Source organism: Pristiophorus japonicus, chromosome 23 (assembly GCF_044704955.1).
Source record: "Pristiophorus japonicus isolate sPriJap1 chromosome 23, sPriJap1.hap1, whole genome shotgun sequence".
NCBI classification, from domain to species: Eukaryota; Metazoa; Chordata; class Chondrichthyes; family Pristiophoridae; genus Pristiophorus; species Pristiophorus japonicus.
The window spans coordinates 15,024,217-15,040,030 of record NC_091999.1 but is presented as its reverse complement, the minus strand read 5'-3'; the positions used below and the strand labels follow the sequence as shown (position 1 = coordinate 15,040,030).

General features: G+C 47.1%; 1 protein-coding gene across 4 annotated transcripts; it reads left to right on the top strand.

The window, feature by feature from the left end:
- The first annotated feature begins 436 nt into the window (after positions 1–436).
- LOC139235306 (zinc finger protein 239-like) lies at positions 437–14,460 on the top strand. 4 transcript variants are annotated; one of them, XM_070866454.1, is made up of 3 exons: positions 437–675; positions 2,508–2,664; positions 13,187–14,460. In XM_070866454.1, exon 3 carries the CDS (start codon positions 13,522–13,524, stop codon positions 14,137–14,139), a length of 618 nt encoding a protein of 205 aa, XP_070722555.1. In that variant the 5' UTR covers positions 437–675; positions 2,508–2,664; positions 13,187–13,521; the 3' UTR covers positions 14,140–14,460. The 4 variants fall into 4 exon arrangements, with proteins under 4 accessions (XP_070722555.1, XP_070722556.1, XP_070722557.1 ...); XM_070866455.1 differs by having other exon boundaries at positions 2,476–2,664; XM_070866456.1 differs by lacking the exon at positions 437–675 and adding an exon at positions 1,584–1,645.
- The last annotated feature ends 1,354 nt before the right edge of the window (positions 14,461–15,814 follow it).

Sequence of the window (15,814 nt, the reverse complement as noted above, 5' to 3'; positions counted from 1 at the left end):
AACAACAAAATAGTTGTGCTGTAACTGCTCTGTGATTTTTTCTTGGGACAGTAAAGAGGGAGCTTTATTCTGTATCTAACCTATGCTGTGCATGCCCTGGGAATATCTGGTGGGACAGTGCAGATCGATCCTTGCTGTGTATTTAATATGTGCTGCACCTGCCCTGGGAGTGTTTGATGAGTCAGCGTACAGCAAGCTTTAAACTGTAACTAACCCGTGCTGTACCTGCCCTGGGATTCTTTAGGACAGTACAGAGGGAGCTTTACTCTGTGTATAACCCGTGTAGTATCTGCCCCACTTCTGCTCCGATTTCTCATGCTCTTATGTACCCAGCATGCCCCGCGGGTGAGAATGTGCCGCACCCTGACTACAGGAGCACAATGCGCAGGCGCGGGCCCTGGCTGTGTTTGGAGCATGCGCGGTGCGTGCAATGGCGGAGAAGACATGTTTTGTACATGCTCCTCAGAAGTATCCTTTTCAGCGGGACGGAGCGAACTAAGGGACCAGCAGGAAGCTGGGGAGGCTTCATAAACAACCGGTGCCCTCCGCAAACCCTGAGTAATAACCGGAATATCGGCGGTTGCAGCTTCGGGGCTTTCTCTGGTCACAGGCCCAGGCTAACGACGGCCAACTTGGTACAGGAAGGCAGGTTCAGCGTTCGGCCATCTTGTTTCAGTGAGTAGCACTGCGCGTTCGCGACCATCTTGGTGCAGGACCAATGTGAATGATGTCAGTGTCTGGAACTGAACCCAGCCAGAGTCAGTCCCTTCAGGGGAGGGGAACCAGTGAGTGTAGAACTGAACCCAGCCAGAGTCAGTACCTTCAGGGGAGGGGAACCAGTGAGTGTAGAACTGAACCCAGCCAGAGTCAGTACCTTCAGGGGAGGGGAACCAGTGAGTGTAGAACTGAACCCAGCCAGAGTCAGTACCTTCAGGGACCAGTGATTGATTGGTGCCCGGCCCCGCCCCCCGCCTTTGATTGGCGCGGAGCAGCGCGCTGGGTGGGCTAGTGCCCCGCGTCGCCTCGCCATTGGCTGTGGGCTGAGTGTTGCGGGCGGTTGGGTGGTTTGTTGGTGGGCTCCGCTCGCAGCCTTTGAGCTCGGGCCCAGGTGAGGCGAGGCAGAGTTGTGTGCAGGCGTGGGGCCAGCCTATTGTGGGAGATTAGCTGTGTACGGACGACGTTTTGCCCTCCCCCGCGGAGAATGGATGAGCAGCCCGGGCAGTGCGCCCAGCCTCCCTGAGGACTCACATTCTCACGGACACGCGCGGGCGGTGAGATTTGGGTGGCGGCTGCAGGGCACCTTCGGGCGGGGACGGGCCTTGGTTACCATCGGAGGTTGCCGGGAGTTTAGCCGCCATCTTTGGGCAGCATGGGTCCGCCCGCCACGGGGAGCAGGGAGCAACAGAGGCGGGGCTTCCTCGACGTCACAATACTTTCCTTTGTCCCGCTGCAGGGCAGGGAGCTTGCGCGGCGGCCATCTTACTGCAGGGAGCAGGTGCAGGATGGGGACCAGTGACATGAATACGTGAAAATATCAGAAATAGGAGATGAGTCGGCCCTTTGGCCCTCGAGCCTGCCGCCATTCAATAAGATGATGACAGCAGCATCTGGAGTGGTTCTCCTTGGAGCAGTGAAACTCTTTTTGGTAAGGTGCAGGGCAGGTTTAACAGGTGCTCACAATCAGGAAGGCTTTAGATTGAGTCAGGGAACAGAGTGGTTCTGCTCACACAATCAGAGAATGGTTACAGCACGGAAGGCCATTCGGCGCGTCGAGCCGTTGCCTAGTCCCACTGCCCTGCCCTTTTCCCCCAGTCCTGCAAGTGTTTTTTTTTAAATACTTATCCAACTTTTTTTTTTGAAAGCTGTGATTGAGTCTGCTTCCACCACCCTTTCAGGCCGTGCTTTCCGGATCCTAACCACTCGCTGCATAAAATAGATTTTCTGATGTCACCTTTGGTTCTTTTGCCATTCACCTTAAATCCATCTCCTCTGATTCTCTACCCTTCTGCCAGTGGGAACAGTAGCTCTCTATCTACTCTGTCCACACCCCTCATGATTTTGAACACTTCTATCAATTCTCCTCTCAACCTTCTCTGCTCCAAGGGGAACAACCCCAGCTTCTCCAGTCAATCCACGTAACTGAAGTCCCTCATCTCATGAATCATTCTTGTCAATCTTTTCTGCACCCTCTCTGAGGCCTTCACATCCTAATGTGCGATGTTGCTCCAGTTGAGACCGAACCAGTGTTTTACAAAGGTTCATCATTACCTCCTTGCTTTTGTACTCTGTGATGCCCAGCAACCTGTAAGCTTTTTTAACTGCTTTCTCAACCTATCCTGTCACCTTCAGTGATTTGTGCACATATACCCGCAGGTCTCACTGTTCATGCACCCTCTTTCGGATTGTACCCTTCAGTTTATATTGTCTATCCTTGTTTATATCATCATGCTTCTCTAATTTTATTTCTTCACTCAGGTTCACGGTCTTGTTTTATTTCTTTCTCCAAGCCCCTCAACTTAATCTGGCGGTGTAATGTTGGCTAGTCGTGATTGATTGCCCTGGGAACCAACAGGAAGAGAGGTCAGAGGCCGGAGGGCCCAGAGAGCAGCGTGTTCTACAACCAATCGTGGTGCTTGAGGGGTGGCTCCTGAGTCGGCCTGTCGGGTGAGTCTTTGTGAACCCCTGTTAAACAATTTATCTTTTAAAAGTTAAATCGAGATTTCTTTTGTTAACAAAACAATGTAACATTAGTCAGTATTTTGTTTTCCTGGAGCTGCTATTATGAGTTTCAGACACTTCAGTGCCAAGTTAATCAGGTGTTTAAAGGTCATTCATTTCCCTCTTTCCATGACGCTGTTAGTTAAAGGGACAGAGATTGATTTCCCCGCATTATGCATTTGTAGTAGTTAAAGTAACATCCTTCCTGTTGGTAGTGAGTTACATTCTGTGCTGGGCGAGATGGCTGGTGGCATCAGCCTTTAAAATACGCATTCTCTTGTTCAACTCTCTCCAGGGTCTCACCCTTCGCTATCTCTGTAACCTCCTCCAGCCCACCAACCATCTTAATAGTTTGATTTCTTTGGAACAAAGGAGGCAGAGGGGAGACCTTAATGAGGTGTATAAAATTATGAGGGGCCCAGATAGAGTGGATAGGAAGGACCTATTTCCCTTCACAGAGGGGTCAGCAACCAGCAGAACCTTTTAGCCAGTACGTAGCAAGCCCAACAAGAGAGGGGGAAGTTCTGGACTTAGTATTCGGGACTGAAGCTGGGCAGGTGGAAGGGTTATCGATGGGACAGCATTTTGGTGCTAGTGATCATAATTCAGTTAGATTTAGGGTAGTTATGGAAAAGGACAAAGACAGACCAGGAATAAAAGTTCTCAATTGGGGAAAAGCCAATTTTACTAAGCTGAGATGTGATTTAGCCAAAGTGGACTGGAAATAGCTATTTGAAATGGTGAGAGATTGGGAAACGTTGGTGTTCAGAGGGACCTTGGTGTCCTTGTACACGAATCACTGAAAGTTAATATGCAGGTACAGCAAGCAACGAAGAAAGCAAATGGTATGTTGGCCTTTATTACAAGAGGATTTGAGGACAAGAGTAAAGACGTCTTACTGCAATTATATAGGGCCCTGGTGAGACTGCAGCTGGAGTATTGTGTACAGTTTTGGCTGCTTACCAAAGGAAGGATGTACTTGCTGTTGAGGATGGTAACGAAGGTTCACCAAACTGAATTCCTGGGGTGGGAGGATTGTCCTATGGGGAGAGATTGAGTAGACTATGCATGTATTCTCTAGAGTTTAGAAGAATGAGAGATGATCCCATTGAAACAGACAAAATTCTTACAAGGCGTGACAGGATAGATGCAGGGAGGATGTTTCCTCTGGCTCAGGAGTCTAGAACCAGGGGTCACAGTCTCAAAATAAGAGGTTGGCCATTTAGGACTGAGATGAGCAGAAACTTATTCACTCATTAATCTTTGTAATTCTCTACCCCAAAGGGTTGTGGAGGCTCTGTCTTTGAGCATATTTAAGACAGAGATCGATAGATTTTTGTAAATTAAGGGAATCAAGGGATATGGAATAGTGCAGGAAAGTAAAGTTGAGGTAGAAGATCAGCCATGATCTCATTGAATGGCAGAGCAGGCTCTGAAATCTTATGTTCTTATGTTGAAGTTAAATCAGTCTCAGAGCAGTGGGAAGCATTCAAGGAGGAGATAATGAGGGTTCAGAGGAAGTATGTTACCTTCAAGAAAAAGGTTGGGACTAATAAATCTAGAGTCCCCTGGATATCAACATAAGAAATAAGAGCAGGAGGAGGCCATAAGGTCCCTCGATCCTGCACGGCTATTCAATAAGATCATGGCTGATCATCGCCCTCAACACCACTTTCCCGCCTGATCTCCATATCCCTTGATTCCCTTAATATACAAAAATCTATCTATCTCAACCTTGAATAGACTGAGCATCCACAGCCCTCTGGGGGAGAGAATGCCAAAGATTCACAACCTCTGAGTGAAGAAATTCCTCCTCATCTCTGTCTTAAATGGCCTACCCCTTATCCTGAGACTGTGCCCTGAGTTCTAGACAGTCCAGCCAGGGGAATCAACCTCTCAGCATCTAACCTGTCAGTCCCCTTCAGAACCTTGTATGTTTCAATGAGATCACCTCTCATTATTCTAAACTCGAGGGTGTATCGGCCCATTCTACACACTATCTCATCATAAGACAGCCCTCTCATCCCAGGAATCTTGTGAACCTTTGTTGCAGCGTCTCCAAGGCAAGTGTTTCCGTCCTTTGATAAGAAAACAAAACTGTGCCCAGTACTCCAGGTGTGGTCTCACCAAGGCCCTGTACAATTGTAGCAAGACCTCCTTACTCTTATACTCCAAACCCTTGCAATAAAGGACAAACCATTTCCCTTCCTTATTGCTTGCGTACCTGCATGCTCACTTTCTGTGTATCTTGCACAAGGACACCCCAAATCTCTCTAAACACCAATGTTCAAAAGTTTCTCATAATTTAAAAGATACTCTGTTCTTCTGTTGTTCCTACCAAAGTGAATAACCTCACATTTCCCTACATTGTACTCCATCTGCCACCTTACTGCCCATTCACATAGTCTATATATATATATATCTTGCAGACTCTTGTGTTCTCACAGCTTACTGTCCCACCTAATTTAGTATCCTAAGCAAATTTGGATACATTACACTTGGTCCCTTCATCTAGGTCATTAATCATAAAATCATCGAAATTTACAGCATGGCAGGAGACCATTTCAGCCCACCGTGTCCGTGCCGGCCGACAAACAGCTATCCAGCCTAATCCCACTATCCAGCTCTCGGTCCGTAGCCCTGTAGGTGATGACACTTGAAGTGCACATCCAAGTATTTTTCAAATGTGCTGAGTGTTTCTGCCTTACCACCCTTTCAGGCAGTGAGTTCCAGACCCCCACAAACCTCTGGGTGAAGAAAATTCCCTTCGTATCTCCTCTGAACCAATTACTTTAAACCTGTGCCCCCTTGTTGTTGACCCCTCTGCCAAGGGAAACAGGTCCTTCCAGCCACTCTATCCAGGCCCCTCATAATTTAATACACTTTCATCAGGTCTCCCCTCAGTGTCCTCTGATCCAAAGAAAATGGACTCTGCATCTCCAATCTTTCCTCATAGCCAAAATTCTCCAGTCCAGGCAACATTCTTGTAAATCTCCTCTGTACCCTTTCCAGTACAATCACATCTTTCCTGTAATGTGATGACCAGAATGGCAACTGCGGCCGAACCAGTTCAAGCATAACCTCCCAGCTCTTGGATTCCATGCCTCGACTAATAAAGGTAAGTATTCCATATGCCTTCTTAACCACCTTATCTACCTGGCCTGCCACCTTCAGGGATCTGTGGACCTACACTCCAAGGTCCCTTTGTTCCTCTACAATTTTCAGTGTTGTAGCGTTTAATGTATATTCCCTTGCCTTGTTAGACCTCCCCAAATGCATTACCTCACACTTATCCGGATTAAATTCCATTTGTCACTTTACTGCCCACCTGACCAGTACATTTATAGTTTCCTGCAGTGTGCAGTTTTCTTCTTAATTCTCAACCACACAGCCTATTTTAGTGTCACCTTCAAACTTCTTAATCATACCCCCAACATTGACATCCAAGTCATTGATATATATCACAAAAAACAAGGGACCCAGCACTGAGCCCTGCAGAACCCCACTGGAAACAGCCTTCCAGTCACAAAAACACCGAATGGCCCACTCCTGCAACTATTTTCTATGTTTCTATGACCCAACTTCCACAGCTCACTGAGGCAGCAAATTCCACAGATTTACAACCCTTTGAGAGAAGACATTCCTCCTCATCTCAGTTTTAAATGGGTGGCCCCTTATTCTAAGATTATGCCCTCTAGTTCGAGTCTCCCCCATCAGTGGAAACATCCTCCCTGCATCCACCTTGTCCCGCCTCCTCATAATCTTATACATTTCGATAAGATCACCTCTCATTCTTCTGAATTCCAATGGGTAGAGGCCCAAACTACTCAACCTTTCCTCATAAGTCATCCCCCTCATCCCCGAAACCTTCTCTGAACTGCTTCCAAAGCAAGTATATCCTTTCATAAACATGGATCAGGAAGGCCAAGATTCTATTCGCTTTCCTGATCACTTGCTGTACCTGCATACTATCCTTTTGTGTTTCATGCACAAGTACCCCCAGGTCCCGTTGTACTGCAGCACTTTGCAATCTTTCTCCATTTAAATAATAACTTGCTCTTTAATTTTTTTTCTGCCAAAGTGCATGACCTCACACTTTCTAATATTATACTCCATCTGCCAAATTTTTTCCCATTCACTTAGCCTGTCTATGTCCTTTTGCAGATTTTATGTGTACTCACATATTGCTTTTCCTCCCATCCTTTGTGTCGTCAGCAAACTCAGCAACATTACATTCAGTCCCTTCTTCCAAGTTCTTTAATATCGAATGTAAATAGTTGGGGTCCCAGCACTGATCCCTGCAGTAACCCACTAGTTACTGGTTGCCAACCAGAGAATGAACCATTTATCCGACTCTCTGTTTTCTGTTAGTTAGCCAATCCTCTATTCTTGCTGATATATTACCCCCAACCCTGTGAACTTTTATCTTGTGCAGTAACCTTTTACGTGGCACCTTGTCAAATGTCTTCTGGAAGTCCAAATACACCACACTCACTGGTTCCCCTTTATCCACCCTGTTTGTTACATCCTCAAAGAATTCCAGCAAATTTGTCAAACATGCCTTCCCCTTCATAAATCCATGCTGACTCTGCCTGACTGAATTTTGCTTTTCCAAATATCCTGCTACTTTAATAATGGACTCCAACATTTTCCCAACCACAGATGTTAGGCTAACTGGTCTATAGTTTCCTGCTTTTTTTCTGCCTCCTTTTTTAAATAAGTGCATTACATTTGCAATTTTCCAATCGCTGGGACCTCCCCAGAATCCAGGGAATTTTGGTAAATTACAACCAATGCATCCACTGTCCCTGCTGTGACTTCTCTTAAGACCCTAGGACGCAAGCCATCAGGTCCAGGGGATTTATCCGCCTTTAGTCCCATTATCTTACTGAGTACCACCTTCTTAGTGATTGTGTTAAGTTCCTCCCCACCTGTAGCCCCTTGACTGTCCACTGTTGGGATATTGTTTGTGTCCTCGGCCGTAAAGACTGATAAAAATATATTTGTTCAGAGTTTCTGCCATCTCCATGTTCCCCATTACTAATTCCCCGGTCTCGTCCTCTCAGGGACCAACATTTACTTTAGTCACTCTTTTCCTTTTTATATACCTACAGAAACTCTTGCTATCTGTTTTTATATTTTGTGCTAGTTTACTTTCATAGTCTATCTTCCCTTTTTTTATCATTTTTTGTAGTCATTCTTTGCTGGCTTTTAAAAGCTTCCCAGTCTTCTGTCCTCCCACTAGTTTTGGCCACTTTGTATGCCCTTGTTTTTAATTGGATACCGTCCTTTATATCTTTAGTTAGCCATGGATGGCTATCTTTTCTTTTACATCCTTTCCTCCTCCCTGGAATATATTTTTCTTGAGCGTTGTGCAATATCTCCTTAAATGTACACCACTGTTCATCAACCGTCCTGCACTTTAGTCTATTTTCCCAGTCCACTTTACCCAACTCTGCCCTCATACCTATATAGTCTCCTTTATTTAAGCTTAGTATGCTGGTTAGAGATCCAACTTTCTCACCCACCATCTGAATTTCAAATTCAGATCATGCTATGATCACTCATTCCAAGAGATCCTTTACTGGGAGATTGTTATTAATCCTGTCTCATTACACATGACCAGATCTAAGATAGCCTGCCCCCTGGTTGGTTCCGTTACATACTGCTGAAGGAACCCGTCCCTTATGCACTCTATGAACAACTCCTCAAGGCTACCCTGACCAATTTGATATGTCCAATCAATATGGAGGTTAAAATCACCCATGATTATTGCTGTTCCCTTTTTACAAGCCCCCACTATTTCCTGGTTTATGCGCTGACCAACAGAGTAGCTATTGTTAGGGGGCCTATAGTCTACACCCACCAGTGACTTTTTCCACTTATTGTTCCTTATCCCCACCCAAACCGTTTCAACATCCTGATCATTTGAGCCAATATTGATTCTTACGATTGCAGTGATTCCATCCTTTATCAATAGAGCTACTCCACCTCCTTTTCCTTTCTGTCTGTCCTTCCGGATTGTCCAGTACCGCTGAATATTTCATTCCCAGACCTGGTCACCTTGCAACTGCGTCTCTGTAATGGCTATCACATCATACCCATTTGTATCAGTTTGTGGCGTCAACTCATCTATTTTGTTTCAAATGCTACGTGCATTGAGACAAAGTGTTTTTTTACACTTTTTTCCTGCTTGTTTCCTCTCTCCTTCAAACTCACTTTCTTTATTTTTGCTTTCTAATTCCAGCTTTACTCCCCTTCCTACTGAATCTATTTTCAGGTTCCAATCCTCCTGCCAAGCTAGTTTAACCCCTCCCCAACAGCACAAGCAAACCCCCCGTGAGGATATTGGTCCCGGCTCTGTTGAGGTGTAACCTGTCTGGTTTGTCCATGTCCCACCTCCCCCAGAAGCGGTCCCAGTGCCTCAGGAAAGTAACATCCTCCCGCCTGCACCATCTCTCCAGCCAGGCATTCGTCTGCTCTATCCTCCTGTTTCTGTAGTCACTAGTTCGTGACATTGGGAGGAATTCGGAGATTACTACATTTTGAGGTCCTGCTTTTTAATCTCTCTACTAGCTCCCTAAACTCTGCGTGCTGGAGAGGGGAGGGAGGGGAAACAGTGAGTGTGGAATTGAACACAGCCAGAGTTAGCGCCTTCAGGGACGGGGCAGATGGGAGGGAGGGGTACCACTGAGTCTACAACTGGACCCAGGCAGAGTCAGCACCTTCAGGGGAGGGGAACCAGTGAGCGCAGAACTGAACCCAGCCAGAGTCAGCACCTTCAGGGGAGGGGAACCAGTGAGTGTAGAACTGAACCCAGCCAGAGTCAGTACCTTCAGGGGAGGGAAACCGGTGAGTGTAGAACTGAACCCAGCCAGTGTCAGCATCTTCAAGGGATGAGAGGGGAACCAGAGAGTGTAGAACTGAACCCAGCCAGAGTCAGCACCTTCAGGGGAGTGGAACCAGTGAGTGCAGAACTGAACCCAGCCAGAGTTAGCACCTTCAGGGGAGGGGAACCAGTGAGTGTAGAACTGAACCCAGCCAGAGTCAGTACCTTCAGGGGAGGGAAACCGGTGAGTGTAGAACTGAACCCAGCAAGTGTCAGCATCTTCAAGGGATGAGAGGGGAACCAGAGAGTGTAGAACTGAACCCAGTCAGAGTCAGCACCTTCAGGGGAGTGGAACCAGTGAGTGCAGAACTGAACCCAGCCAGAGTTAGCACCTTCAGGGGAGGGGAACCAGTGAGTGTAGAACTGAACCCAGCCAGAGTCAGTACCTTCAGGGGAGAGGAACCAGTGAGTGTGGAATTGAACCCAGCCAGAGTCAGTACCTTCAGGGGAGGAGAGAGATGGGTGGGAGGGAAATGAGTGATTGTCGAACTGATCGCAGCCAGAGTCGACACCTTCAGGGAATGAGAGGGGAACCAGAGAGTCTACATCTGAACCCAGCCAGAGTCAGCACCCTAAGGGGAGTGGCAGATGGGAGGGAGGGGAAACAGTGAGTGCAAAATGGATCCCAGCAAGAGTTAGCACCTTCAGGGCAGGGGAACCAGTGAGTGCAGAACTGAAACCAGATAGATTCAGCATCTTCAGCGATGGAGAGGGGAGGCAGTTCAGAGAAGATTTACGAGGTTGATTCTGGAGATGAGGGGTAGACTAATGAGGAAATGTTGAGGAGGTTGGGGGCAATATATTAGCATGGATTGAGGATTGGCTAACTGACAGAAAACAGAGAGTCGGGATAAATGGTTCATTCTCGGGTTGGCAACTAGTAACTCATGGGGTGCCGCAGGGATCAGTGCTGGGACCCCAACTATTTACAATCTATATTAACGACGTGGAAGAAGGGTCTGAGTGTAACGTAGCCAGGTTTGCTGACGATACAAAGATGGGAGGAAAAGCAATGTGTGAGCACACAAAAAATCTGCAAAAGGACATAAACAGGCTAAGTGAGTGGGGGAAAATTTGGCAGATGGAGTATAATGTTGGAAAGTGTGAGGTCATGTACTTTGGCAGAAAAAAAATCAAAGAACAAGTTATTATTTAAATGGAGAAAGATTGCGAAGTGCTGCAGTACAGCGGGACCTGGAGGTACTTGTGCATGAAACACAAAGTGATAGTATGCAGGTACAGTAAGTGATCAGGAAGGCCAATAGTATCTTGGCTTTTATTGCAAAGGGGATAGAGTATAAAAGCAGGGAAGTCTTGCTGCAGATATATAAGGTATTGGTGAGGCCACAGCTGGACTACTGCGTGCAGTTTTGGTTTCCATATTTACGAAAGGATATACTTGCTTTGGAGGCAGTTCAGAGAAGGTTCACTACGTTGATTCCGGGGATGAGGGGGTTGACTTATGAGGTTGAGTAGGTTGAGCGTCTACTCATTGGAATTCAGAAGAATGAGAGTGATCTTATCGAAACGTATAAGATTATGAGGGGTTTTGACAAGGTGGATGCAGAGAGGATGTTTCTACTGATAGGTGAGACTAGAACTAGAGGGCATGATCTTAGAATATGGGGCCGCCCATTTAAAACAGAAATGAGGAGAAATTTCTTCTCTCAGACGGTTGTAAATCTGTGGAATTCGCTGCCTCAGAGAGCTGTGGAAGCTGGGACATTGAATAAATTTAAGGCAGAAATAGACAGTTTCTTAAACGATAAGAGGTTATGGGGAGCAGGCCGGTAAGTGGAGCTGAGTCCATGATCGGATCAGTCATGATCTTATTGAATGGCGGAGCAGGCTCGAGGGGCCCTATAGCCTACTCCTGCTACTATTTCTTATGTTCTTCTGTTCCCTGCCCGCTCCCCATAACCACTTATCACCTTATTGTTTAGAAACTGAGCCATTGTGAGGAGGGTCCAGTGATCCTGCTGGAAAATGCATGTGTGAGGCCTCAGGTGAGGACAGTGGAATAGCCTGTCGACACTCACTGTCGAGGTTCACACATGGAGATCGGGCACATGGGACACATATTGGAGAGAAACTGGTGAGTGTAGAACTGAACCCAGCCAGAGTCAGCACCTTCATGGGAGGAGAGGGAGGGGAACCAGTGAGTGTAAAACTGAGAATAATCAGAATCACCACACACATGGGAGGGGAACCAGTGAGTGTACAAGTGAACCCAGCCAGAGTCCACTCCAAAAGGAGAAGGAAGTGTACCAGTGAGTGTATTTCTGAACCCAGTCAGAATTGGTGGTGAAAATGGGAGTGGAGGAGAAACAGTTTAGAATTGTTTGTTGATTTGGATTTCAGCACAGCAGGAGGGACAATGTGTGGGACAGGGATTTACAGCTTTGGAAGAACAAGAGAGGAAAGAATGTTCCATGGAAACTAGGGGGCCAAGTTTTGACTGACCCATAGAACGGTGACCTCCGAGAGGTCCGCCGAATTTCTAGAAGGAAAAGTGAGCCTTATACTTACCTCGGGATTCTCCACGGTGATCTGGCCTGCTTTGGACTGAGCACAAGAGAAGCAGCGGGGGGCGGAGCTACAGCCATGCGCCAAAAAGAGTGTCGGCAGCTGCGCGTGTGTGCAGTGGGGTCTGCGTGTGTACACAGTAGCTCCTGGCCCTCCCAGCGCGTCGTGGCTCCGGGCGACCCTATCCCTGGCCAAAGGAACGACGCGATGTTCACTGCCCCTCGCCCGGGCCGAGTGGCCTGCCCGCCTCGCCTCGCTGCTGCCCGAACTCGGGCCTCGCCTCGCCGCCCCTCGCCTTGCCTCACCGTCCCTCACCTCGCCGCTGCCTGTCCTCGGGCCTCGCATCACTGCCACTGCTCTTACCTCGAGGCCTCCCTGTCGGCCCGCCCAAACACCAGCTCCATGATGGGGCCGCCCGATCATCTCTCCGGCGGCGGGCCCCGCCCAAACTCTTCAACCGTGAAAATGTAAGGAGGCAGGCAGGGCTGTGTGTGCTGCTGGAGGGCTCGCAGTGCTCCGGAACGGAGAGGTGCTGCAGTAGGTGAGGTAGCAACTTTTAGTTTTTTATTTATTGATTGATTTTTAATTTCTTTTAAAATTTTATTTATTGATTGAGTTATTGATCATTTATTACTGATGATGGTTCTTTATTTTTAAAAGTGAAGTGTTAATGCTTTGGAAAATTCTCAAACTTCCCTTCCCTCCACAACCCCTCCTCCACCCGCCATCTCTGGCTACCAGCGCCTGATTTCTAAAGTGTCCACAAGGTTTTTCTGAGCGTACAAAAGTGGTCATTGACTCAGGCCTAAGTTAGTTTGGAGTAACTTTTCGCTGTCTAAACTTGCTTAACTGGCCAAAACGCGCTTAAGTGGCTGGAAAAAGAAACTGAACTAACTGACTGAAAGTGGAACAAACTAAACATGGAGAATTGTGATTTATTGGATACTCGAAAACAATAGGAGCAACTCCTGTCGAAACTTGGCCCCTAGATATGTCTATCCTGAATTTGTGTCTTGTACTGACAGTGATGAGTTTTGTTATCTCCTTTTACAGCGTATTAGAAGGGGAGATTTTCAGACAGGAAACACAAACCAAACATCACGTCAAGATCTGATGGAGTCAATCGATTCATCAGGACCTGAATATCATCGGCCTTTGAAAGTGGAAGGAGAAATGTTTGTCTGTCCTGCCTGAGAGAAAATATTGCAAATATCAGTGTGACTGGAAAGGTACCGAGAGACACACACCTGAGTGAGTATTCCAGTGCACTGCCTGTGGAAAGAGCTTTAACCACTTACACAGCCTGAAGAAACATCACACCATTCACAGTGCGGAGAAACTGTAAATGTGTTGTGTGTGTGGGCGAGGCTTCAACTGATCGTCCAACCATGGAGAGTCACAAGGATACCCGCACCATGGAGAAACCGTGGAAATGTGGGGACTGTGGGAAGGGATTCAGATCGCCATCAGAACTGGAAATTCATCGACGCAGTCACACTGGGGAGAGGCCGTTCACCTGCCCCGTGTGTGGGAAAGGATTCACTCAGTCATCCGACCTTGTAGTTCACCAGCGAGTTCACACTGGGGAGAGGCCGTTCACATGCTCTACGTGTGGGAAAGGATTCACTCAGTCATCCGACCTTGTAGTTCACCAGCGACTTCACACTGGGGAGAGGCCGTTCACCTGCTCCATGTGTGGGAAGGGATTCACTCAGTCATCCACCCTGCTGACACATGAGCGAGTTCACACTGGGGAGAGGCCGTTCACCTGCTCGGAGTGTGGGAAGGGATTCACTCGGTCATCCACCCTGCTGGAACACCAGCGAGTTCACACTGTGGAGAGGCCATTCACCTGCTCTGAGTGTGGGAAGGGATTCTTTCGGTCATCACACCTGCTGGGACACCAGCGAGTTCACACAGGGGAGAGGCCGTTCACCTGCTCTGTGTGTAGTAAGGGATTCACTCAGTTATCCACCCTGCTGAGACACCAGCGAGTTCACAACTGACTGCAGGGGTTGGGATCTGCTGCTAATCACATCCTGACTGAACCATGTTCATTCTGACAATTGGGGTTTGTTTCTGCTGATAAACTCCAGTCCAGTTACAGGAGTTAATATTTGGGATATAGACAAATAAATAAATAAATGGAGGGATGAAATCCCGCCTCTGGAGGGAGGCAGGAGGTGGGGGGCTGATGTCCAGGTCACCTGGTCGGAGGCACACCTGCTCGCCAGGTATCGTCATGTGTAACCCGGTTTCAAATGAATGAAAATAATGCTAATAAAACACACCAAACTATTTTCTAGTTAGATTGGGGTACAGTATTCAATTCCTCAATAAAAAAAAATTTAAAAGAAAAGAATTCCTGAACGTTCTTCCACGTTGGTTAAAAGTTTTTTCAGAAGTTTTAAAAGTTTCTTGTGGAGTTTTTAAAAAGTTTTCCCAAGTTATTTATAAGTTTCCCAAGTTGATTTAAATTTAAAAATGAAAGTCAGTACTAAGCTACCTCCCTTGGTAGTATCCATGGGCGCTGCCAGCCCTCTGCAGCTGCACAAAGCCCTGGCTGGACCACACCTGGAGTACTGTGGGGAAGTAGAGGCCTGGTCGTCTCCGAAGGGGGCCTGAACGCCTGGACACCATATACAGTTCCATGGTGAGAATCCCCGTGTACAGTGCCAGATTTAGAATCCCCATGTACAGTGCCAGGGTTAGAATCCCCATGTAATCTCCCAGGGTTAGAATCCCCATGTACAGTGCCAGGGTTAGAATCCCCATGTACTCTCCCCCAGGTTTAGAATCCCCATGTACTCTCCCCCAGAGTTAGAATGCCCACATACTCTCTCAAGGTTAGAATCCCCACGTACAGTCCCAGGGTTGGAATTGCAATGTACAGTCCTGTGACTGTACACAGTCGAAGAGAAAAATTGAGGCCTTGAATCTGAGTTGGGGAAAAAAATCATAGAAACATAATTCAATTTCTATACTAAACTATTTGAAATCAAATCAAATGAATTGTTGCAACTAACACATTACCTTCATGTCAAATGGGAAACAAGTGATGTGTGGGGAGTGCAGGACTGTTTGCGCCCGGTTACACAGCATGTCCCTGGCTCTCCACTCCAAATGCGCTTCTTTAGGTTCGCAGTCTCATTGACACATCCAACTGACTGGATCGACCTCGCCCTTTAAACCCCCTCAGAGAAATATCAGCATTTGATGTTTAGTTTGCCAAACCTTTATAAAAAACTGGTTCGGCCTCAGCTGGAGAATTGTGTTCAAGTTTGGGCTCCAAACTTTCGGAATGATGCCAAGCTTTTAGAGAAGGTGCAGAAGGAGCGGTGCCAGGGATGTGGGACTTCCGTGATGTGGAGAGCCTGGTGAAGTTTTCTCCAGAGAGCAGGAAAGGGTAAAAGGAGATTTGATGGAGATGTACAAAATTATGAATGATTTAGAAGATGGAGTAAATATGGAAAGTCTTTCCAGTGGCATTAGGGTAGGTAACCAGAGGAGTCAGACTTCCGATGATTGGCAAAATGATGAAAGCTGAGATGTGGGATCATTTGTTACCCAGTGAATTGTTACGATCCACAATGCAGTGTCTGAAAGGGTGGTGGAAGCAGATTCAATAGTAACTTTTAAAAGGGAATTGGATAAATACTTGCCGGGAAAAATATACTGAGC